General features: G+C 43.9%; 3 protein-coding genes and 1 long non-coding RNA gene across 10 annotated transcripts; 3 read left to right on the top strand and 1 right to left on the bottom strand.

Annotated features, from left to right (window-relative positions):
• Nucleotides 1–891: 891 nt before the first annotated feature.
• LOC127389058 (uncharacterized) lies at nucleotides 892–21,895 on the bottom strand. 5 transcript variants are annotated; one of them, XR_007890546.1, is made up of 8 exons: nucleotides 21,757–21,788; nucleotides 18,937–19,051; nucleotides 17,501–17,610; nucleotides 12,358–13,824; nucleotides 10,527–10,697; nucleotides 10,151–10,237; nucleotides 9,554–9,713; nucleotides 892–3,564 (listed from the first exon to the last, which is right to left on the bottom strand). It is a non-coding gene; the product is annotated as an uncharacterized LOC127389058 (long non-coding RNA). The 5 variants fall into 5 exon arrangements; XR_007890549.1 differs by lacking the exons at nucleotides 17,501–17,610; nucleotides 18,937–19,051 and adding an exon at nucleotides 14,916–14,954; XR_007890547.1 differs by lacking the exons at nucleotides 17,501–17,610; nucleotides 18,937–19,051 and having other exon boundaries at nucleotides 21,757–21,895.
• Nucleotides 3,411–7,463, top strand: LOC127389055 (arylamine N-acetyltransferase, pineal gland isozyme NAT-3). Its single transcript, XM_051629171.1, has 2 exons — nucleotides 3,411–3,501; nucleotides 5,410–7,463. Exon 2 carries the CDS (start codon nucleotides 5,417–5,419, stop codon nucleotides 6,287–6,289), a length of 873 nt encoding a protein of 290 aa, XP_051485131.1. The 5' UTR covers nucleotides 3,411–3,501; nucleotides 5,410–5,416; the 3' UTR covers nucleotides 6,290–7,463.
• Nucleotides 9,154–14,167, top strand: LOC127389056 (arylamine N-acetyltransferase, liver isozyme-like). 3 transcript variants are annotated; one of them, XM_051629172.1, is made up of 3 exons: nucleotides 9,154–9,245; nucleotides 10,407–10,459; nucleotides 11,725–14,167. In XM_051629172.1, exon 3 carries the CDS (start codon nucleotides 11,730–11,732, stop codon nucleotides 12,615–12,617), a length of 888 nt encoding a protein of 295 aa, XP_051485132.1. In that variant the 5' UTR covers nucleotides 9,154–9,245; nucleotides 10,407–10,459; nucleotides 11,725–11,729; the 3' UTR covers nucleotides 12,618–14,167. The 3 variants fall into 3 exon arrangements, with proteins under 3 accessions (XP_051485132.1, XP_051485134.1, XP_051485133.1); XM_051629174.1 differs by lacking the exon at nucleotides 10,407–10,459 and having other exon boundaries at nucleotides 9,224–9,245; XM_051629173.1 differs by lacking the exons at nucleotides 9,154–9,245; nucleotides 10,407–10,459 and adding an exon at nucleotides 10,589–10,678.
• On the top strand, nucleotides 14,406–18,941 carry LOC127389057 (arylamine N-acetyltransferase, pineal gland isozyme NAT-10). Its single transcript, XM_051629175.1, has 2 exons — nucleotides 14,406–14,491; nucleotides 16,872–18,941. The coding sequence occupies exon 2, from the start codon at nucleotides 16,877–16,879 to the stop codon at nucleotides 17,747–17,749; it is 873 nt and encodes a 290-aa protein (XP_051485135.1). The 5' UTR covers nucleotides 14,406–14,491; nucleotides 16,872–16,876; the 3' UTR covers nucleotides 17,750–18,941.
• Nucleotides 21,896–23,195: the final 1,300 nt, after the last annotated feature.

Here is a 23,195-nt window from a genome sequence, read left to right as displayed (position 1 = left end):
ATCATAGGGGTTGGAAGGGACCTCGAAAGATCATCTAGTCCAACCCCCTGAGCTAGTGGGGATGGGGCAAAGCTGGCCATAGAGCTGCTCTGAAAGCCTGAGTTACCCAGAATGTCTGTTAAAAGAGTTCACTGGCTGCAGCAGCCCTGGGCAAGGTGGGCAAGCAGATACAGAAAGCTCCCAGGCTGTCAAGTAGGTTGCTGGCTTCTCCAGCCCCTTCTCCAGCTACCAGGACAAGCCACATTGCTGTATAAACTTCAGCTCACTCTTCTTGACTTCTTCATCCTCCTCTTCAGTGTTGTCCACCACTCCTTGTCTCCAGATGCCAGCAAGGTCACTGCTACTGTGGCTTTGAGCCTCCCTACTTTCTTGTCAGTCCCCACAAACTCAGCTACCATCACGTTCAGATACTTTCCAATATGAAGGACTTTCTCCTCAGCATTTTCATAGTTTGTCAACACTCCTGGCATCTTCAGGAGAGGTGGCCCATGAGATGGAGAGGGCAGCAAATTGTTGAGGGTGTGATTATTGCTTATGAAATGGAAGACATCTTCCCTTTCCTAATATGCACCATGGAACCTCACGTTGAGGTGGCAGAAGGAGCTATATGCAAAGATATGTAGCTACAGTGATGTGTTATCTGTAATGACATAAGGAAGGCAATGAATATAAAGCATGAGAGTTCTGCCATTGTGAATATGCTTATGGGCCGTGAATGTTATTTACAGCTCTTGTATTAGAGCAGCTCACGTCCATTAAAATCCCTTTGGAAAGGAGAGGCTAGAGACAGCCACTCCACTCGGGGTGTGCAGCAATTCCTTTTCCAGCAACTCAGAGATCAGCAGGATGGGAGACTCTGTCCTTGTGTAAGGATTTCAGATTGTACACCAATTCCATTTAAAACACCTTGTTTTATTACTTTAGAAGTCTCTCAAATCTCTCTTGTCTCCTCCCCACCAAAACCAGATAGTTAATTAGAATACCATATAGTTTGTAAGTTAAGCATCCAGTTAATAAAATACAGTATAATACAACATATTATTATATATTATATTATTATATAATATAATTATTAATATAATGATTAATGTAAAATAATATATCTTGCTTTGTTATACAGCCCATCCCAGAGGTCATTATAGAGCAGTGAGCTGACACTTGACTATTACCCCAAACAGGGTACCCTATGTGCTTATTTCCCCAAGCAAATACTGCAGCAGATAATAGTCTTTTAAAGTGTGTGTCTGGGGATATTTAAGGCAGCCTCTCAGGAGAGTTGGGATGATAGAGGATTTCAGTAATAAAATAAATGCTGTTGGCAGTTTAGAATTTATTAATAAGCAAAAGCAAGTGCAATTACACTGAGCATCTTCTGGAAAAAAGTTCAATCAACTTCAGCTCCTGCCAAGGTTGGAAAACTGCATTATAGTGTCAGGTGGACATCAATATCCTTCTCAAGGGCATTCCCATTTGCACCTTCACCTGCAGACAACCTCCCTGGAACCCAGCCAGCCTGAGCTGGGCTTTGCCCTCTGCTGCTTTTGGGGATGGGTGCAGGCACGTTGTGGCAGTGTTACCTGGCAGCTGTGATTGCTGCTTATTGCCTCACCAAGCCTGAAATTAGCCCCAGTGATCTGGCACAGAGTGAAATGCAAACAGACTTCCTGGGTCAAGGTCAGCCCTTTCTTACCCTTAGTGCTCCTTGAGTCAGCTTTGCCCTCTGATGGCCTTGGGCACGCCTGGGGAGAATGAGAGCTTGTGGTTTTAATGGCTTGAGGAGGAAAATGTACAGGATGGGAAGAAAAAGGAGAGTGATGTGGGAATGACAGGATGGAATAGTGAGTTGGGATGAGACTCTGAAAAACATGGGAAGAAAATGCTCAATATCAGAGCAACATTACAGGGAGAGGTGTGGAGAAAAGCTGAGTATTGAAGTGCCAGGATAAATGGGTTTTGCTCCTACTTGGTTAGAAAACACTTCTGTCCTAATGGGACCCCAGAGTTAGCTGGGACAGATCCCCAAGCACTTCACATTTGCCCATGGGAGCATGGCAAGTGTCCACTTCTGGCACAGTCTGTGGTCCCAAATGTCTCTGGGCAAGGAGCACAGCCAGGTGTTCTCACACATGGCAAAGCAACAAGTCCATGGGCTACTTTTTGGCATGGTTCCTACCAGGACTGCACATCTGCCTCCTCTGTTTTCACCCTCTCTTTCTCAAAATCAGGGAATCTCAGTCTGTGGGAAGAGAAGGGATTGTTCCATGTGCAGCAAGATCCACCCAGGATTATGAACTTTCTCTTTGTACCAAATTGGATCTGCCCAGAGGTGCCCGACAAGGGCAGGTGATCCATTCCCTTCAGTGCCCCTCGGCTGGGGCATCAGTTCTGGCTTGCAGGGTCAAACCCCGGCCACTGATGGGATGATAAAGAGCCAAATTTTGATATGGGAGTGGAGCTGTGCAAGGAGTTACCACAGACATCTCTGTTTAGTCTGATTTGTTACTTCTGCTAATTGTTACAATAAATCAGTGTTTGAATGAAACTTGCCACTGATAGTACATGTGAAGGACTGGAACTACTGTTGGGGAATGAAAAGGAAAGAATCCAGCTGTATATACATGAGTATAAATGAGACTTAGATGGGCCAAATGCAAGCAAATTCTGTAGATACAAAAGCAGTAAGAAACACATCAAAAGGCTGGAGCTCTCTGTGTTCGTTCTCCATAGTAATCACTTTGCCAGTAGCATCTTCACTATAATGAAATCCTCAGCTGCTGCTTGTGGGCAAAAACAAAAGAAGACCCACTGCTGTCCCAGTGCTCTCTTACATTCTATGAACTTTACTGTAATTAAAAAATGCACATCAATCTTACAGTGCAAATGAAGCAAAAGCTGAAGTTCTTGTACAAGCTGACTGAGGCAGGGGCTTGCAGGTGCAAACTGTTGTGCCAAAATCTTGCTGCTTTTCAGAAACAGTGCAAAAACCTCCTTGGGTTGAATGCATGCAAGATTTCTTCCCCACATTTCCAAACAATAGTAAGTTAATACCTGGGGAAAAAATAATTAGTGTATACATATATATATATATATGAGTGCATTCAGCTAGTTACTGAAACAAAAAAAGTACCCTTTTTTGTCACAGCCCCAGCTAGGCTCTGCAGAAAGCACAAAATGAGTGAAAATGTGAAGCAGCCTCTGTTCTAATATCCACCGGGGTTTGCTTGCGTGTTGAGTCAGTGCTGTTGATTTTCCTCTCTCTCTACAGCTCTTGTGCTCCACCCTTCTGCTGGTGGTTGGTTTGTTGTTTTTCTTTCCCCCAGCTTTTGCAGTCTGACAGAGGCGGGTGAAAGCAGGTTGAGGGAACAAGCATTCCCCTGAAGAGGAGCTGGAGGACAGTCCCCAGGCGCTGTCGGCACTAGGTAAAGGACAGCCAGCCACGCCACTGGCTTTAGCCTAAAACCTTCCCACCCAAACCCCGGAGGTACACTGCCAGTTTTCCAGGTAAGCCTTTTTTTTCAACCCCGAATCTTGGCGGCTGAGTGCTCCCTAACCAGGAAGTTCAATCTGTTTGAAAACAAAACACAGTAGAAAATGGTTTAAGGGCAGGGCAGGGAATGCTCAGCCCCCCCATGTTACACAGATGCTGGTTTGTTTAGTCAGTCATCAGCCTCCAGCAGAGAGGGCATTCCTGCCATCTGACTTATTTTAGATACCACTGCTGAAAGGGTCTTATAAACACCCGCAAGAGATGGACACACAGACAGGAAAAAACCCACACCACCATTTTCCCTGTAAGTACCAGTTACTACACATGTTTTGCCTGCTGTGGCGAAGTGAAAGGACGGGATTCAGAAAAGGAAAAGCAGCTCGCTGCTGGTGATGCCGGCTTAAAGTTCACACAGCAAGAACTCAGTTTCTGCCAAGCTTTAAAACATGAATTGAGTTGTAGTTCTGGGACTTTGGGAAAATGCTTGGGAACAAGCCAAGAACTGAACAAAGAGAATCCTCCAAATAATAACCAGATGCTCTTAACCCAACGTGGGTCATCTAGGTGCACTTACTGGAAGTTGGAGACAGGGCAGTGGCCATGATGCAATTAGGTACAGCTTTCTGTAACCTTTCTATCCTAAAGGTTAGGAAATATGGGAAGCCAAATGGGGACATCTCCTGTTCCTGTCTGACAGTAAACAGAATTTTTTCCCTGCTTTGTTTCTATACTGAAAGTACTTTTTCAAAATTCCCATGCAATTTGTTGTGTGTGTGCCATTTTGCATCAGATTGATAATTTAACCCTGTTGGGACAGCTGGACTTTTTTACAGTTTTTCCTTAAGAATCATACACAGGAACTTGAGAAAATTTTGACAACTCTCAGGTCAATAGTCTGAACAACACTGCTCCATACTCAGAAATTTAGAGCTGCCTGGGGTGTGGATAACAAAAGCCATTGGCTACACCAAAACCCCACCTGTTTTGTTTTTGTTTCTTTACCACCAAGGGCTGGGAGGGCCTCAGCTGCTTTCCACCCCTATGCTGGTGAAAACACAACCTCCAGCTGCCATGGCTGGGCTGGGGACAGAGGTGCCTGGTCCCCTCCCCATGGGTAAAAACCCACTGTTGGGGAGATTCCATATTGAATGATCAAATGCATCCCAAGAGGGGTGTTAGAAAATGTGAGGCTCCCTGAAAACTTGTCATTTTGGCCCAAACCTTGGTTTCCTGCTGCTGCTGCTGTACAGCTGTGATTGGAGGAGCCAGGGAGCTAAGGGAGGTGAATCACAGCAGATGCAGCAAAAAAACTCTCATGGCCATTTCTGTCCTAAGACACCCTTCTGTGCTCCAGGTCACATCTGCTACCAACAGCACAGAGAGAAGGAGCAGGTGAGACCAGCTCATGCCAGGCTGCCTAGATAACAGAAAATACCATGGCAGGGCAGATTCATTTCAGGCTTGGCTGCAGAGGAGGTTCTGGATTGCTCTGCAGAAGTGGGAGGGTTTGTTTTCCACTTCACAGAGTCAAACCACAAGTAAAGCAGTTCAGATCTGGAGAGTCTCAGTTCCTGTAATTTCTAGTGGGGAAACAGGGCTGCTCCTGTTTTTGTTCCTTCCTACAGAGATTTGTAGCTTTGCTGGGCAGGAACTCTACTGAAATGTGCTTAGCACAGCTGGAGCCTCTCATCACAGCTGTAAAAGAAACAATTAAAAATAACATTTGTGCTCATCAGCAGTGTCCCATTGGCTTTCCTCCGTGCTAATACTCACAGGCAGCTGCCTTTGATAGGGCCATAGTCAAATCCCACTCCTCTTCTGAGCAGGCTGCCCATGTTGATGAGCAACCTGTTAGAAGGGATGGGGAAGATCCTTCTGTCACTTCTGACACAACCTCTTACTTTTTTTCACCCTTCTCTCAGTGGCAGCATGGACATCAAGGAGTATTTTGCCAGAATTTCTTACCAGGGCTCCTACGATAAGCCGGACCTGGCTACCTTGACAGAGATATTCCAGCACCACATCCGAGCAGTCCCTTTTGAAAACCTCAGCATCCACTGTGGAGAAAGCATTGAGCTGGACCTGGAAGCGACTTACAACAAGATAGTGAGGAAGAAACGAGGGGGCTGGTGCATGGAAAACAACCACCTCTTATCTTGGGTCCTAAAAACCCTTGGCTATGAGATCACCCTTCTGGGATCAAAAGTTTATATCCCGGAGCACAACGCCTATGCAGAGGAGATGGATCATCTGCTGCTCAGAGTGCAGCTTGGTGACAAATCCTACATCGTGGATGGTGGGTTTGGGATGGCCTACCAGATGTGGCAGCCAATGGAGCTGGTTTCAGGGACAGACCAGCCGCAGACTCCCGGGGTCTTTCGCTTCGTGGAGGAGAGTGGGTTCTGGTACCTCGAGAAGGTGAAAAGGAAGCAGTGGGTTCCCAACCAAAGCCTCTCCACTTCCCATAATGTGGATAAAGAAGTTTGCCGGCGGGTTTATCTCTTCACCCTTGAGCCACGAGACATCGAAGAGTTCAGAGCCTGCAATGCCCGCCTGCAGACCGCGCCGGACTCGCTGTTTGTGACCAAGTCTATCTGCAGCCTGCAGACATCTGCTGGTGTCCGGGCTCTGGTGGGGTGGAAACTCACTGAGATAACGTACAATTACAAGGATAATATGGATCTGGTGGAAATCAGAATCCTTGCAGATGAAGAATTGGAGAAAACACTGAGAGAGAAATTCAGTGTAACACTAGACAAGAAATTTGTACCTGTCAATACAAGCAGGTTGTCTCTGTTTTAAGTCACTGTCTGAATGATAATTAAATCCAGTGGCATTACATTCAATCCTTCCCCTTATTTCTAAACAGCATCTAAAGGTTAAGCTTTCTCTTTCCATCTACACCAGCGTAAAGCAGAACACATTAGCATGAATCTGGAAAAGAAATTGATTTTCACAACTGCTCCTGCATCTCTTTTTGGTTTGGGTACAAATAATTCCTTCCTAGCTCAATCAAATCACTCCCTTTCTGTTTGTGCTTAGCTGGAAGCAGGCTCTGCCCATTTCCTACTTCTTTCATCTCTTAAAAGCCTTTCCAAATACATCCAGAGTAGCAGGGCAGAGCGACGGAGCTGTATGTCTCTTTCTTTATTACTTTGTGCTGCCACCAGGGAAAAATATATGCACCTCTTAACTGAATACCATATTATTTTTGGAATTTAACAGCCAGAAAAACAAAGCCATTCTCTGATGAGTTAGCTACAGTCAGCCATAAGCCTGTTCTTTTTGCTCTGGCATTCACAGCAGCCTCTCAGGCAGCTGTTGGGCAGCCCCACGCCTGTGTCTTACTGTGCAAATACTTACGGACTGGCTATTTATGGCCTCAGACTGACGATGAGAAATAGGAGTGGACAATAGTGTTTTGTTTCAGATTCCACACAATCCCTGTTCTCTCAGTGATATAACCAGCAGCAGTATTTCTTTGAACTGAAAGAATCTCCCAGCCATGGTGTTTGTTCCCACCCAGTAGCAGACTGCTGGGAATACATGCTCCTCTTGCAAGACTTGACTCCAAGTGTTAATACACATTAATTACCCTGGCTGAACACAAACACACACACAGAATTCTTTTTCTGAAACATATCTGTTCTACTTAGGATTGTGCTGGCAGTGATACTAATTATATTGATATAAGGAGAAATGATGAATCTTAATCAGATACCTAAAGGCTAAGATTTTTAGCATGAGAAATTACTCAAATGTAATCACTTTGCCCTTTGAGATGATGCTTGATGTTCCTTTATGTACAAATCATGGAAACATTATAACTATGCACTCATAACTAAGTAAACTATATAAGTGACTTACAACTAAATAAAAAAAATAAATAATTTGAGAATTGTAAAGTAGAAGTATTAATCTGTTTTTTTCCAAATTATAATGTGTATCCCCAAAGTAAAAAATGTCATTAACCACTGCAGTTGTTCTGATTATTTGTATGTGCTAATATTTTGCAGCTAAGGCTTAAAAAAATTACAATAACTCACTGACCCCTTTTTATTTGCTATGCAACAAATGCAGCCTTCTAGAAATATTGTTAATAAAAGCTGCTGTCATTTGCATATTCAAAAAGTATTTCACAGACACAGAGCGAGTTTCCCAAATCTCTGTCTTCCCAGAGTCAAATGCATCTGCATGTGCTTGGCTGAATGTGTGCTGTGGTCCCTTATAGCACATGGGGATAGGAGATGAAACGTAAAGAACTGACTCTGTAGTAGATTACAGAAGAAAAAAGGGGCTTCTTGTGGTGTGGGCCATCAGTATTCTACACAGATGGTCAGAAGAAACTGTCTCAGAATCTGGCTTGTTTGCAAGATCCATCTTTGGTCCCCATGTTAGTAGATGAGCTAAAGGAGCTAAACTCAGTGGGTTTATCCTTGCAGCAATCTGGCAGCTGGGGCAGAGCATCAGGATGGAGGTAAAAGCCCAGCCAGGTCGTGCAGAGGTGTGAGGAAAGAGGTCCATGGAGTGCCAAGAAGTGCCCTCTTTCATGGGAACAGACAAGGGAAATACACAAAAAGGGCTGCACCTGCTCCTCTTCCTGTGCCTGGGTGTTTCTTGTGCTTTGGGCTGTTTCATAAGGTCAGGAGGAGTAAAGTCCATTGCTCCAGAGATTCAGCACATGAAGGGCAAACAACCATAGGAAAACCTACTTTCAGCTGACTCATCTCCTTGAGCGTCTGCCCCATCCGCTGCTCTGGCTGCTGCCCACTTCATGGCACAGCTCAGTGCTCCTGGACCTCCTGCTCAGCACACCCACAGTAGCAGATTTTGTTGCTGAGCAATCAAAAGTAGTTCTCTGCTTAAAGCGGGGGGGGGGGGGGAAATGAGGCTTTTCACTGCAGATTGCACTAGTTTGCTTTTTCCTTATCACTAACTGTGGAGGCAAATCCTTAAAGGCACAGCAGGCACAGTGCTCTCGGGGAGCAGAATCCTCACTGCTGAAGGACAGGGCTTCTCCTTGAACCCAAGGGGATTTAAGCAGCTAAACGACTTGGCAAATCTGACCTTGCTGCTTTGGGGGGTCTGGCACCTGCCACAAAAAACCAGCTCAGTGTGGGGGGATTAATTCCAGAGTTGTCATCCCCCACCAATAAATCAGTGGCTTTTTGGCTTCGATTATTCTTTCTCTGTCCTAAGTCACTTCCTACAGGGATTCAGGGCTCGTGAGTGTCAACTATGTAAAATCTGTATCAAAACTTGCACTAGAGTTTTGCTGCTTCAGCATGGATGCAACCCTCAAGGTGCCCCAGAGGCTGAAGCAGCTGGGTGCCCTGTGGGGCTGAGAATGGGGTTATAAACACTTCTAAAAGTTGCTTGTAATACCTATACTGTATTTCTCCTTTGCATTCCTGGAGAACTTCAGTTCTCAATCTGTAATGTGGGAGGTTAAAATCTACTCCCTGTTGTAGGCAATTCAGGGACTGGATCATTTTCAGGCTCTTTGTACAGCACCTATCACAATGAATTGCATGACAAGGCTTTCTATGTAATACAAATAAACCAGTAAAACCATCAAGATAAGAACAATTATAAAAGACACTGTCTCCCCTCTTTTCCTGCTCTGCTGGAGAATAACGCTGTCACTGCCAGGCAGTAAGGGCATCCTGGCCCTTTAAGAGCAGCAGTTCCCAGAACAACTCTTCCTGGGAGCTCTGGAGCAAACTAGGGCAGAAAGCCTGAGCTCGCTAACTGAGAGGTAAGGGCCGAGGGTCTGATCTTTAACTTCATCCTGCAGCTGTGGGTCAGCCTGTTTGGAAAAAGCCCATCCCTGGGGGTCTGCATACCATGTGCTTATAGCACTGTGGGCATATTAGCACACATGACAGCAACCCCAGGGCCGACAGCGGGCATTGCATTGAAGGGACATGGTCCAGGTACAAAGATCAAGTACTTGAGACTTAAACTACTTTATGCTGAGCCAGAGCGTATGAAAAACCCACCTACTGTCTTGTAGGGTAGCCTAAAATCAAACAAATGGCATAGGCGTGTGCAAGAGGATCCTACCTTGGAAACCTCTCAGGAATTTCAGCAGTGTTCCCTCCGACAATGCAAGGACTCAGGGATCCCCCGGGACGGTCGCAGCCAGGCAGAACTGATGTCCGACTCTCGCCACCCTCCAAGCTGCCCCTGCGAATGGGCACGACTGCTGGACAAAGCTGGGCTGCTGTGGGAGCAAAAGAAACATGGCTGGGCTCTGGGCTGAGCCTTTTAAGATATTTGGCAATCTGGTTTTAGAAGGCAGACTGGGCCAGGGCTTGCTGGCTGCCACAGCCCCGTTGCTCGTGCAGTGGGAACGGCTGTGGCGAGGTGAAGAGCTGCCTCCAGCCAGGCAAGACAGTGAATGCTGGCTATGGGAATGCTTCCTGTCTGCCTCTCCTCATCCCACTCATTCTGTACTGTAGCTACAACCTGCTTGAGCCTCTTGAAATATTTCTTGAGATCACAGCAAATTTCAGATAACAGACTCGCTTGGGCTTCTCCTGGTCAAAGAAGTTTGGCTCAACACTGTCACAGTAAAAGATATTTTTACCTGTCTACAGAAAATGGCTAAAAGTGGGAATAGAAGGAAAAATGAGGCAGAGGACCATAGAATGAACTTACCAGTGTACACATGTGCTGTCTGGGAGGGAATGGCTTTCTACAACCAATGTTTTCAAGGACATCGTGCCAGAGTTGAGTGCCCTTGCCCTAAAAAAGGGATGGGAAAAAAAAACCCCATAAAATGTAGTATCAAAGACTCATTAGTGTTTTTTACATGTAGCTTCTTTGGGTCCTTTTGAAGTGAAAATATTGATTCCTTTTTCCTCTACTGGGATAGTCCTCTATTTTAATACATTTTCCTGTGTTTTTGCATCAGCCCGTCTGAATCCTGACAACCAGCGGAGATCAGGAGCAATACAACGAAGTTGAGTGAGTTGTGCTGCTGGCATAAAAATTGGGGTTGAAGTCTAGAGATGAGGTGATCTGATGTGCTTACCTTCTGGGGCAGGGTTATCTCCACTTATGTATTAGAGGTGGGATCTGCAAGAGCTCCCAGCATTCACTTGAGCACTGGCACGGACATCAGGTCGAACTGCTGGTGGCTCGTAGGGGAGCAGCTGGGCCAAAGCTGAGAACAGTCACTGCAAGGTAATCTCTCCCATCTCATCTACATCAAAAACATTTTGGAAAAGCATCCCAGGGAATGTGTGACTGATTTCAAGGAGCAATAAATCCACATGTCTTTTAGAAATTAATACGGTCCTTAGCAGATTGTGAATTGTTCTACAAAACAAATACCCTTGCATGGAAATAAGCAAAATGAAGTCTAAATGAAAGGTCAAAGAAACCCGTGGAGATACCAAATGAATCAATGGATTAGAAGCCTTACAGGGAACCTTTTGCATCTTGGCCATGCAGCCAGTACCAGACATGAAGACACAAAATCTGTCCAATACTATGAGCTAAAACTAGGGCCTTTGGTTTGTAAAAGATGGTAAAAGAAAACAAAAGCTGCTGAATATGTCTTGAATGTATTATTAGTAATTATCAATTTCTTTGACCCTTAGGTTAGAAAAATTAACAGGTACTTCCTTTCAACAGCTGGGCTCCACATTGAAACTAAAGAGCTTAAAAACACAACAAGCCACATGGAAGCCCCTCTGCAATGGTGACACATTGAGATTAATCCCAGTTAGCTTAAAGTCATGAACGTAAAACGTTCCAGTTAAATTTCCTGGGGAAAAAAAATCAAGAATTGCTTATGCGATATAGTGAAAGAAACAGTAAGAAATTGCTGTGACTTGTATGCTGGTATGGCCTAGCAGATTTTCTACAAACCTGTTGTCAGTTTTATAATTTTTTTCTCTCGTGGGACCCTCACCCAGGGCCAGAGATTCTGTTGGGCCACATGCTCTCTCTTCCCATAGAATGACATCCCCCTGGCTCAAAGGCAACATCTGAGACAGAAAGCATTACTGTCACCTGCTGCTATCATCTCTTTTTTTTTAAGGACTACAGATGACACAGGCAGGTCTAGCCTGAATTCATCTTATACCAATGACACAGGTTTCTTTCAAATCCTCAACAAAATGGCCTAGGCTGCATTTGCAGGCTGGTTAACCAATGCTACAGAAATAACAGTAAACCCCTTGAGAGCTGCACAACAGTAACTGGCTATTTTTCTGCTCACACAGGCAAAATGAACATTCAGGAGTATTTTGCAAGAATTTCTTACAATGAGTCCTATAAGGATGCAGACTTGCAAACCTTAACAGCCATCTTCCAGCATCACATCCAGGCAATTCCTTTTGAAAACCTTAGCATGCATTGCGGGGAGACCATAAAGCTGGATTTACAATCTACTTACAATAAGATAGTGAGAAAGAAACGTGGTGGCTGGTGCCTGGAAAACAACCACCTCTTATTTTGGGCCTTGCAAGAATTAGGGTATGACGTCTGTATTCTTGGAGGAAATAGTTATGATCCAGCAAAGAAGGCATACACTGCTGAGATCAATCATATCCTTCTGAAGGTGGTGATCAAGGGAAATTCCTATATAGTAGATGCTGGCTTTGGTGGTGCCTACCAGGCATGGCAGCCATTGATGCTGATTTCTGGGAAGGACCAACCCCAGATCCCTGGCATCTTCCGCTTCATGGAAGACAATGGCACCTGGTACTTCGAGAAGGTCAAAAGGAAGCATTGTATTTCTGAGCAAAGTGCCCCTCCCCCTGATACTCCAGAAATGGGAAATATCAGGAAAATTTATATGTTCACTCTTGAGCCACGACATATACAAGACTTTGAGGAGCTAAATGGATACCTACAAGTGTCTCCAGATAACATACTTCAGAAGAAGTCAATCTGCACTCTCCAAACCACTGAAGGGCTTTATGCCTTAGTTGGATGGACCCTCACTGAGATGAAGTACACCTACACAGAAGACATGGACCAGGTGCAGATCACAACTCTTACAGATGAAGAGGTTGAGAAGACACTGAAAGACAAATTCAATATAGTGCTGGAGAAGAAACTCGTACCAGTGAACGTTCGTGGCTTGCCACCTAATTTAGTGGATACAATCTAATTCTAATGTTGTGCTAGATGGATCTTTAAATATCCAAAATAAAAAGTTCTAAAATTAACATTAATAACATTCATCTGATTCTAAAGTTGAGCTAGTGAGATGAACATAAAGCTTGGGAAATGCAAGTACATTGCTAACTGCATATACTGAATACGTATCTTTTCTTAAGCTTCTCTTTCTTTTTAAACTCAGACATCTTACTACCTCCAATTTGCCTGTATGGAAATTGCTTTTTTACTCCATAACTCTTTGTTCCACTTCTCTGAATCTCATTTTATTTCAGATATATTTTGTGGCAAAGGAGACCAAAATGCTACAGAAAGAGAAGCTGTGTTACTATTTTACACAAAAGACCTCTAACCTTTTTTTTAGTATTATTTCCAATCTTTTTCTCAGCAGAGTTTTACAAATTATTCACTTCCTTTAACAGTCTGTAATAGAAAAATGAGCTGGATTTGGCTTTCAAAGACTTCATAAAAAAAAAAAAAAAGAAAGGTTAAGACTTTCTCAAAACAAGCCACTATTAGGTGCTTATTAGCGTATGATGAAGTAAGTTGAAAGACTTAAGTCCTACTCACTTACCAGAAATTCACTTGAAGTGAGCTATTTATGCAAGGACACTTAAAAAATCCCAAAAGCTCTCTAATTTTGAGTGTCCAGTTTTTCCGAGTCTGATTTTTCTGTGTCTCTGAAATGGAAACAAAATCAATAGAAGCTGAGGCGATTCAACAGTTCTTAAAAATCAGGCTTTTGGTATCAAAAAATGGAAGCAATCAAAGTTAGATCCAACTATATTCTAAACTTTTGGGGCCTGACCTTCCTGTGATCTCAAGCAGGCATGACAGTATAAAAATCTTATTTATTGCAGTATTCTGCACAAAAGCTACCTTACATAAGTAATAGTGCAGATATGAAAGAAAATTAGGGAAATTAGGACATGCCACCTGTACAGTTTTACAGCACGTTATACATAGCAGAAAAGCATTTTACCTTCATGATACCTGTGGCAGGTACTGTGCAGGATGTGTCATGAAAGAAGGTGATGGAAGAGCATCAGTCCTCAGGCAAGGAAGAGTCTTTGATGCTTGTACGAGTCAACCATGGGAGCACCTGATGTGCCTAAACCTCAGGTGCTTTCCTAGATGCAGCCTGACTTGCCTTCCCAAGAGCGACCTCTGACTTTCCACCTCCACCAAATGAAGACATGCTGGACAGGGCGAGAATGAAAGAAACAGCCCTGCAACACTTGAAGATGAAGGAGGGCAAGTTTTAGAGAGGAAATGCATTATTTGCTGCAAATAAATATTTATCATGGCATTTGTTAGATGTGGCAGCTCCAAAGGAATGACCTGCAGTGGAAGCACTAACCAGATTGAAAGAGTTCCTTTATAAGCAAAGGGGGGTCATTTTGTGCACCCACAGAGTATGGGAAAACACAGCCTGCAATACCTTGGCAGTTCAGTGCACCCACAAGGCAGCAGATGACCCTCCTCCACCGCAAAGTGCTGGTTTGCAAAATAACAATAATTTAATAAAGAAAATAAATTCCAGAGCTGTTTGCAACCGTCTACTGTAATTACTTTGCATGCAAACAAGTTCAGTCTGGTCTTAACCAGGGGAAAGCATAAACATAATAGAGAAGAAACAAAGTTTAATTTGCACACGGATCAGTGAAGTCCAAAAATGTGCATTCATTTTGGGTGGACTCTGCCCCTTCTCTGCATTTAAGATTCAAGAGAGAGGGCCAGCAGAGCTTAAAGAGAAAGGACAACCTTTGCAATTTGTATCCACTCCTGGCTTTACTGACTGCTGCTCCAGTCATAAACAACTCAGAAGCTGAACACATCAATAAATAAATAAAGCTATTTTAAGAGGTAAGTTTATTTTCTTAAGAAACCTCCAAAAAACCCAAACAACAAACTTGGTTTATTTATGATGGTAAAGGTCATAGACAATAACATAAGCAATATTATTTTTAGGAAAAACATAAAAATGTGTGGATTTAGAGCTCAAATATCACCTCCTAAAACTGATCCTAGAGAGGGCAAAATAACTTCTGTCTTTTTGCTCCTCAGGAGATTCTCTTGATTATGAGAGAGATGCTTCTGTTTAAATACAATGTTAGGTACAAATTTAGAAATAAAACTTTTCGTGAAAATTATTCTTTTAGATTTTTATATTTATGAATACTGCAAAGGCAAAGGAAGCAAAAAAGCAATCAATAATCAATAGATTCTCTTTTTTGGGAATAAAGTTGCAGTCTTTTAGAAACAACTTCAAAAAAATGAAATTACAAACCGTGGTTTGTGTACCCCAGGAAGTCCATGTGCTTACATACTAGGATAAAAGTAGACAACATATTTTAACAGTGGAATTGCTGATAGTGTGTATAATCCTGTTAAGGAATATTTTTACATTAACACCTTCATTTGCACATTTCTAAATAGTGTTTTAAAGTTCTTCTGCTGATATTTTTCTCCACATAAATCACAGCCACATCTGGGTGACTACCTTTTACAAGTCAAAAGAACTGCAGCTCTCATCTCCTGCAGTCAAAATCTAATGCTGATCAATCATAGTATGTAGCTACAGAGAGAAATTACAAATGATACAAACTTGAGAACCAGCTTTATCCTGGTGTGATCTATTTAGCATTCACAATTTAAGCAGGTAGGATTAAGTAGATTTGGATTTTGCAAATCAAAGAAAACAATGCCAGAAGTCTTATGTTCTACTTAACAACTATCACATTGAAAATATCCTCCAACAATACATATAAATGTAACTGGAAGCTAAATGCCTTTCTGTAGAAAATAAACTGCAGTTTTTGATGGGCTGCTTCTATACCTTGCAGATGCACATCATGGATCTGTCACTGAAAATCATCTTGAGAAATTCTAGTTTGCAGTAAACATTCAGTGGTTCACCACTGAATTTATCTGAATACAATAGTCTTCCTCAGTCACTAATATTAAAGTGTCTAAACCTCAGCTTACTGTATGCACAGAAGATTTCCAAGTAGCTTTCTGGGCTGTCAAGAAGCTAAATATGTGCACTAAGTCTAGACTGCTGAAAGGCTTAGTGCTTTCTTTGCAAAGGTTCAAGCCTTCAAAACACTGTGTGCCCACCTCCGTACCCAAGAAGACGATCTACTCTCTATTTTACAAAGAGTATCTAGCAGCTACCTACAGAGCATCCAGCTCATAACCGTGGCCAGCAGACTGTGCTGGGCCATTGAAAAGCCAGATGACTGTGTGTGACTTTCTGCAGTATTAGAAGGCAAAAAGTAAGTTGAGTAGTTCCTCATCCCAGCAATCTTGCTCATGAGGATTCCTACCAAGGCAGGCCAGGAGGTGGGCACTGCTGGAGGCAGGACTGACCAGGGATGCAATGTACCAGGCATTGGTAATTCTCAGTTATACCTCCTCTGGAAGGAATAGAGTGAGTTTTGAGATGGTCCAGGAGTAATATAAAGCAGCCTCTGTCCATTTTAAGGCTACCCTGTGAGATGTGGGGCACAGCAGGGAATAGAGATGCACTCTTTGTCTTTTAGGTCACCTGCCTCCAATCAGATTTATTATTCCACACCAAAATGAGTTTGTGAAACACTCAGAGTGGACAAGAGACCCAGTGGCTTGTGACTCTTGCATAGGTCAGAGGTTTTTTCAGTTATAATTATCCAAATGAAACTTGACACTTCACAAAACGTTCAAGGAGTATCATTTTCACTTTCTGTAAGTGGTGAAAGAGCAGTGTGCACTGAACAAGCAATTCATTTACTATCACATAGATCAGTGACAGGCTTGTGAAAAAACTGTGTGATTCCTTACTCAAATTATCCTCCCTCCAAGTGGCAGCCAACACATCTTCCCCCTCTTACACTCACTGCACAGTGAGACTCACTGTCATGAACCCTCCTGAACACTCCCTGGTGTGATCTTACATTTCTTCTTAACCTTGCTGCAAATGCAAACACAGCACATCCCCGTTCTGCAGCCATTGCACAGCAGGCTGAAATGGCATCACCTGTTTGCCATGGGGATGACTTCAAGTCAAAAAGCAAACCCCCGTGGACACTTCACTTGTTTGCTCGGGGAACCATTTGGTAAGAATACTTGCTCCCTTTAAAAACTGCTCTGACGAGGTCCACTAGATTAAAGCATCTTTGCTGGCAGCAGCCTGGGCAGTTTTTCACAGCATTGTAAATCATTGATGTTAAGAAAGAAAACCAAAGCCCATTTCCTTCCTTTACAGGAGACATGAACCTGGAAGAGTATTTTGCGAGGACTGGCTATAAAGGTTCCCTTGAAAAACAAGATTTGGAAACCTTAACCGACATATTCCAGCACCACATCCGTGCTGTTCCCTTCGAAAACCTCAGTATCCATTGCGGGGAGAAAATTACTTTGGAGTTGGAGCAGGTTTATAACAAAATTGTGCAGAGGAAGCGGGGTGGCTGGTGCATGGAAAACAACCAGCTGTTGGGCTGGGTCCTGAAACACCTGGGGTATGACACCAGCTTTCTGGGAGCCTACGTGTTCAATCCACATCAAAATGCATACGCCACCATCATGACCCATCTCCTTGTAAAGGTTGTTATTGAGGGCAGAGCTTATATTGTTGATGGAGGCTTTGGGGTGTCCTATCAGATGTGGCAGCCGATGGAGCTTGTGTCGGGGAAAGACCAGCCCCAGGCTCCCGGCATCTTTCGTTTCACAGAAAAAAATGCCATCTGGTACCTTGAGAAAACGAGACGGAAACAATATATTCCTAATCAAAACTTCTCCAATTCTGATCTTCTGGAGAAAAAAGAGTGTCGGAAGGTTTATATGTTCAGCCTGGAGCCACAGACAGTGGAGGATTTCCGTTCCCAGTGCACGTACCTTCAGACATCTCCAGATTCCCTCTTCACAAAGAAGTCCATCTGCACCCTCCAGACCACCGATGGCTTTCGAGCTCTAATTGGGTGGACACTCACTGAGACCACATACAACTACAAGGAAAACATGGATCTGGTGGAATTCACAACTCTTCAAGATGAAGAGGTGGAAAAAACCCTCAAAGAGAAATTCAGCATAACCCTAGATAGAAAACTTGTCCCAATTAACATCAAAGGATTTTACACGATCTAGATGACCAAGAAAACTGGTCACCTAGATCATAATGCTGTGTATGTACAGAACCCTCCACCGTCTGTGCAATCACTACTGTAAGATTATGGGATTCTTTTGCAGGCAACTGAAGGAAAAATACATTAACATCAGATTAAAGTGAATTTAATTCTGGGAAAAATAATGAATTTAAGACTCTTCTGTCAGGTAGACAGAATTATTTGCTGTGAGATGGCTGCAGCTCAATTTTTGGCACAAACATGGGATCTGATTTGAATCTGGTTATTAACTCGGATAATAAATATGTCTGGGGAATTTTGGACTGCCTATAGCACATAAATAGGAGTATGGGTTATTAATTGTGATACGCTGCCAACACTTTTTCTATGTTTATTTTAAGGAGAAAAGTAATCTATGAATATTTAGACAAAAGAGTACACATTTAAAACCTCATTTTTCACAAGATCTAACCACTCACAGCTCATCTCATTTCTCTACCTTTAATATAAGTAAAACAACATAATCTCTGAAAGGAGCATTAAGGGGTATAATTCTTTCACCATCATCCCTAGACAAAACACAGAACAATTATCATCACGTGCATCCCATTTGCCATTACTGCAGCAAACTGCCCAAAGTAATTTTTGGTCTGTATGTATTTTTCCAGAGATGAAAACTGCATATATTGCAGTGTTATTGTGGCTGATGGGCTCTAAGAAGATACCTGCAAGCTTTGCTTTCAAAAAGTAATCATCCTGTCAAGGGTGAATGGTGCTTGAACGTCACAACTGGCTTAGATTTACTTCTGTCCCAAAAGGGGTGGACATTTTCTATTTTTAGCATTGTGAGTTATTTGTATAACAAAGGCAGAAGAATGAAGCTGACCCCACTGTGCCCTGAATTCTGCCCTCTTTGTGCACAGCAGATCTGGGACTCCATACAGCTACCCTGAATGAGTACCACTTAGCACAGGAGGTTTAGTTCATTTATCTGTATCAAAGTGAAAGATATCAAGGGGGAAATCAAATGTAAAGGAACCCCTTTCTTTAGAATGATTTCACAGTCACATTTCTCCATTAAAAAAAAAAAAAAAGTAATTCCCCCACCATGCTTCTTTGCAAAAAGCCCAGCCAAGGAAACCACTGAGAAAGGCAAAACATTCTCACACGTATCAAAAAATTAGCAGTAATACTGAAAAGCACCCTTACTCCTCCATCTTTGACAATCCTGAGTATTGGTCAAACGTTGATTCCTCCCACTGATAGTCATTTTGCTCAAAGATATCACTTGATCATCAATCTCACAAATGCTGTAACTGCATACCTGATAATAAATAAAGGAAAATAAAAACAAAGAGTTGCTGTAAATACAGCCTCCCCCTGCAACTGCATGACTTCTGCACATTCCATTTGCAAAGTAAATGAGATCTGTTCAGTCATGCTATTGATTTGCTGGCCAACCCTCCTCACCACAAACTTCTTGCACCAAACAGGCCAATATTGAACAAATTTGATAGCAGTGTTAGTAAGTACCTACAGGTTCCTGGAAAAAGAGCTTGTAAGCTGAGGAAGATGATGGTCATGGAAGATGAGGCCCAAGAGTCACTTTCTCTGCTGGGAGATGATGTGCATGGGGACAGGGAACCAAAGGCCAAGCAGGAGGTGGTAGGGGACACTGAAAGATATTACTGAGGTAGGAACACAGTTTTTCCATAAATAATGGAACTAAGGACTTTGTTCTCTAATTTGTGTTCATAGAATTCTGTCATACTAAGGTCCCACTAAGGGTTTTTACCCCTTTCTAAATGATTGATCAAATGGAGTTGTTCCCCGAGACCCCAAGGAACACTGCGAGCTTCAAAACACTCACCACCTCCATTCTAGCTGACAGAAATTCCCATCTGCATTCACCTAGGTCACAAAACTGTTATTTCTTTATGCAATGAACTACAGTTGTTTCCTGGGGCTGCTGCCTTTGAGGACAACCACTAACAGACTGGTTCTTTTGCTTCCATACTTCTCTAGAGATGTTCCTGCTGTTGCTCCCAGGTAATTGCTCAGGTTATGGTGTGTGAGGGTTTCTTGGGCAGAAGTTTCCAGGCTCATATTGGCATTTTTAACTGGGCCTGCAGTGATGGGACTCAACCCAGATACCCTCTTCTACTACTCAGTTCTTACTAAAGATTTTCAGGGCTGCTGATTACTGAAGCCTCAGCTTCTCTCCCCAGTTCCATCACCCCTCTCTGAGTGGGATATTTCCTCTCGATGTGACTGTTATAACCAGGTCCTCACTGTGTAACATATCACACAAGGAATGTCAACACATACAACTGAGCAACAGTCTCACAGGTTTGAGACAAGAATGGTGTAAAAACAAACAAAGCCAAAGAAACCCAGAAGCCTCCTGCTGGGGTTGCATTAGCAAGGCATTACTGTCTAAGGCAGATGCTCTCCCAGATTCAGAAGAAACAACCAAATCTTTAAAGCATCAGCTTTAAAGAGAAACTTGCATTCACATGCAGAAGAGAAACAGGGATGTCTGACATCCTTCACCACCACTATGTATCTGAGTGTTGTAAGTTTCATGCGCAGCTTTATCTTGTGCAGTTTTTGTTGTTGAAATGAAGCAGAACAAGCACTTCAAACCTCCACCCAGGACTTGTGTAATTCCAAATGCAATTTAAAAGTATGTTATTCCAGGTAACAGGAAGAGGAGAGAGTTTCTTTTTAAGTCTGAGTGGCGCATGAAGTCCCAGGATCCCAGCCCAGCCGCTCATTACACACAAGCAATGCCCAACAGCAACAACAGCCATCCATGGTTGTAGAACTGTGTAACGTAGTGTCTTATTAGAAAACAAGACACAGAAGAAACATGGTTCAAACTCTGTGACACCACTGAACATCGTTCCCCCTCCCCAGAGAGTCAAAGTTTAATCAGGTCATGCATTACTAAAGGCTCACTTCAGCTGGACTCTATTCCTGGACTCTGTAAGACCCAGTACTAAGCAGAATAAAAGTAAAAAAAAATAATGAGAAACATCAGCAAAAAAGATGAAGTTGTTCAGTACTTCTATGTTTCTACCATCAGCAGTTACTACAGAAATAAACACTCTGAGCCTGCCAAAGGCAGGGACAAAACTTCACCTGACTGGAGAGACTTGCTTAAACTTTCAACACTGGGAGCTGTCAGACAGCACAAACTACAACCTGCTTTGCTTTGTTCACTTTAACAGGTACCTCGGTGTTACAGGCACAAACGCTTCTGGTGCCTGATAACTCTTTACCCATTAAATTTTGCAGGCAACCATTTTCCTTCAACACAAATGCTTACTCCTTACCCAACCCGCTTTTGTTCCCAAAGAAATCGTGTTTGGTTTTTTTATTTATTTGAAACACAACCACACAGGAAAGTTCAAGAGCTCAGGCAGTTGCACATGAAAATGCACCTGCACTTGAGACTGTGTCAGAGCCAAGGAAGCCTGAATTGACATAGGTTCACATTGTGAGTATTTCACCTCTACACTTACCTCTCTGTCGAGAGCAGTTCACGCACAGATTTCACACTACCCTGGCTGGGAAGCTAGAGCCAGACTTAAAACACATACATATATGGAGGTATTTAAAAGGTGAGAAATGCAGACAAGTATTTCAGAGGATTCCACCATGAAATGCCCCCTTGTAACTTTGGGCACTTGAAGTACGTTTTTAAAGCCACACAGCGGTGATGTTTAGCTTTGCCTTGCTCACCACGATGCCCTACTTTGTACAGGCCCGCCAAGAACCAGAGGCCGCGCGGGGGGCCCGGCCGGGCCCGCAGCGCCTCCCGCCCCGCCCCGCGCCGGCAGCGGAGCACGCGGCCCGGAGACAAGAAGCCAAACCCATCATTTCCTCACAGCTGGCACCAGGCGCCTTTAGGAACCACCCTTCCTCCTCCCGAATCCCAAGCGGACGGGTTTCCAAGGAGGCTGCTGGGCGCTCGCTCCCACCCCCCCCCCCACACACACGCAGCCCGGGTTTCCAGCCACCCACCGGGAAAGCGAAGGACCGGCGCGCAAGGTTACCCCCCCCCCTTGGAGCGAACAGAGCCCTGACACGCAACAGAGCCGAACACACGGCGCTCTGGCAAGGAAAGGCGGCCGGAGGGAGCCCCGGCCCGCGGCAGCGCCCGGGACCCCCCCAGGGGGAGGTTTCTGGGGAGGCGGCGGCTCACGTGACCAGCCGCAGCCAATCGCAGCGCCGCCAGCCCCCGGGCTCGGTACAAAATGGCCGCCCCGAGCCGCGCGCTGCTGCTGCCTGGGGAGCCGCGTCCCCTGAGGCGGCCCGGCCCGGCCCGGCCCGGCTCGGCTCGGCTCGGCTCGGCTCGGCTCGGCTCGGCTCGGCTCGGCTCGGCTCGGCTCGGCTCCTCCTGCTGCCCCGCACAGCTCGGGCACTCCAAGGCTTTTCTGGGCTGTCACGGGGAGCCTGGATTCGGGCTCCCCCCCAGCTGCTGTCCAGTCCTGTTTGGGACTTGTCGGGTTGGGAGTTGCCAGCTGGGTGCTGTGTTGACATATTTGTATGTATTTGTAATGCACCATCATAATTAAGCCTATTGTAGTTGTTTTTTTTGTTTGTTTGTTTTTTTTCCCCACCCTTAAAGCCTCTCTCCCTTATTTCCCTTACTGGGAGGGCAGTGGGGAGATAACAGGGAGCATCTGTTACCTGATTATTGGCTAAAACCATGACAAAAGGCTTGAGTCCAGCTGAACCATTAATCATGATCGAAATTACCCAAAAGCTCCTTTATGTGACACCACTGGAACCTGCTCCACGGTCTCCCAGGGGGTGCAATTGCAGTGACATCTCCTGGTTGCTGGTGATTTAACTCTTAACACACTTTCCCCCTCAGTCACCCAGCAGAGCTGTGCAGAAATTCTCTCTCCTTTGAAGAAATGTGCTCAGATAAAGGGGAATAATTTTCCTACTATTAAGCAAGAGAGAATAATGGGATATTTTCTTGTGATGACCAGCCATAAATCATTTCTTAGCTCAAGTCACATCTTCTGTGGGAAGAAAAATGTCTTGCCATCATTAACTTCTTTTCAGCTAGCAATAATACATGATCAGGTTTTAAGTAACTGAACCAGTAGCATTTAATTAACTCTGAAAAAACTCTCTCAGATAATGAATCAAGACTTTCCACCTGCATGAGGTCCCCCTACTAGGTTAAAAGTGTATTTCTCTTTCCATGTGTGATCCATCTTGAATATCTAACAAGATGCTCTTGATGTATGGCTTATAGTTCATGTGTCACACAAAATACAGCAGACACACAGTCCCTTTCTTTATATAATTGAGTTTCATGTCTTGCTTCACTGAGTTGTTAAGAAAAAAACCCCAACTCATGTCCATGACAGAACAGCCACTGCCTGATTCCATTTAACAAATCCATCTTTCTCCAGAGAGTCAGCATTAAGGCTAAGTAACTTAGA

The sequence above is a fragment of the Apus apus genome, chromosome 11, assembly GCF_020740795.1.
Source record: "Apus apus isolate bApuApu2 chromosome 11, bApuApu2.pri.cur, whole genome shotgun sequence".
Lineage (NCBI taxonomy): Eukaryota > Metazoa > Chordata > Aves > Apodiformes > Apodidae > Apus > Apus apus.
Note: the sequence above shows the minus strand (reverse complement) of the source record. Positions and strands in the feature narration are given on the sequence as shown.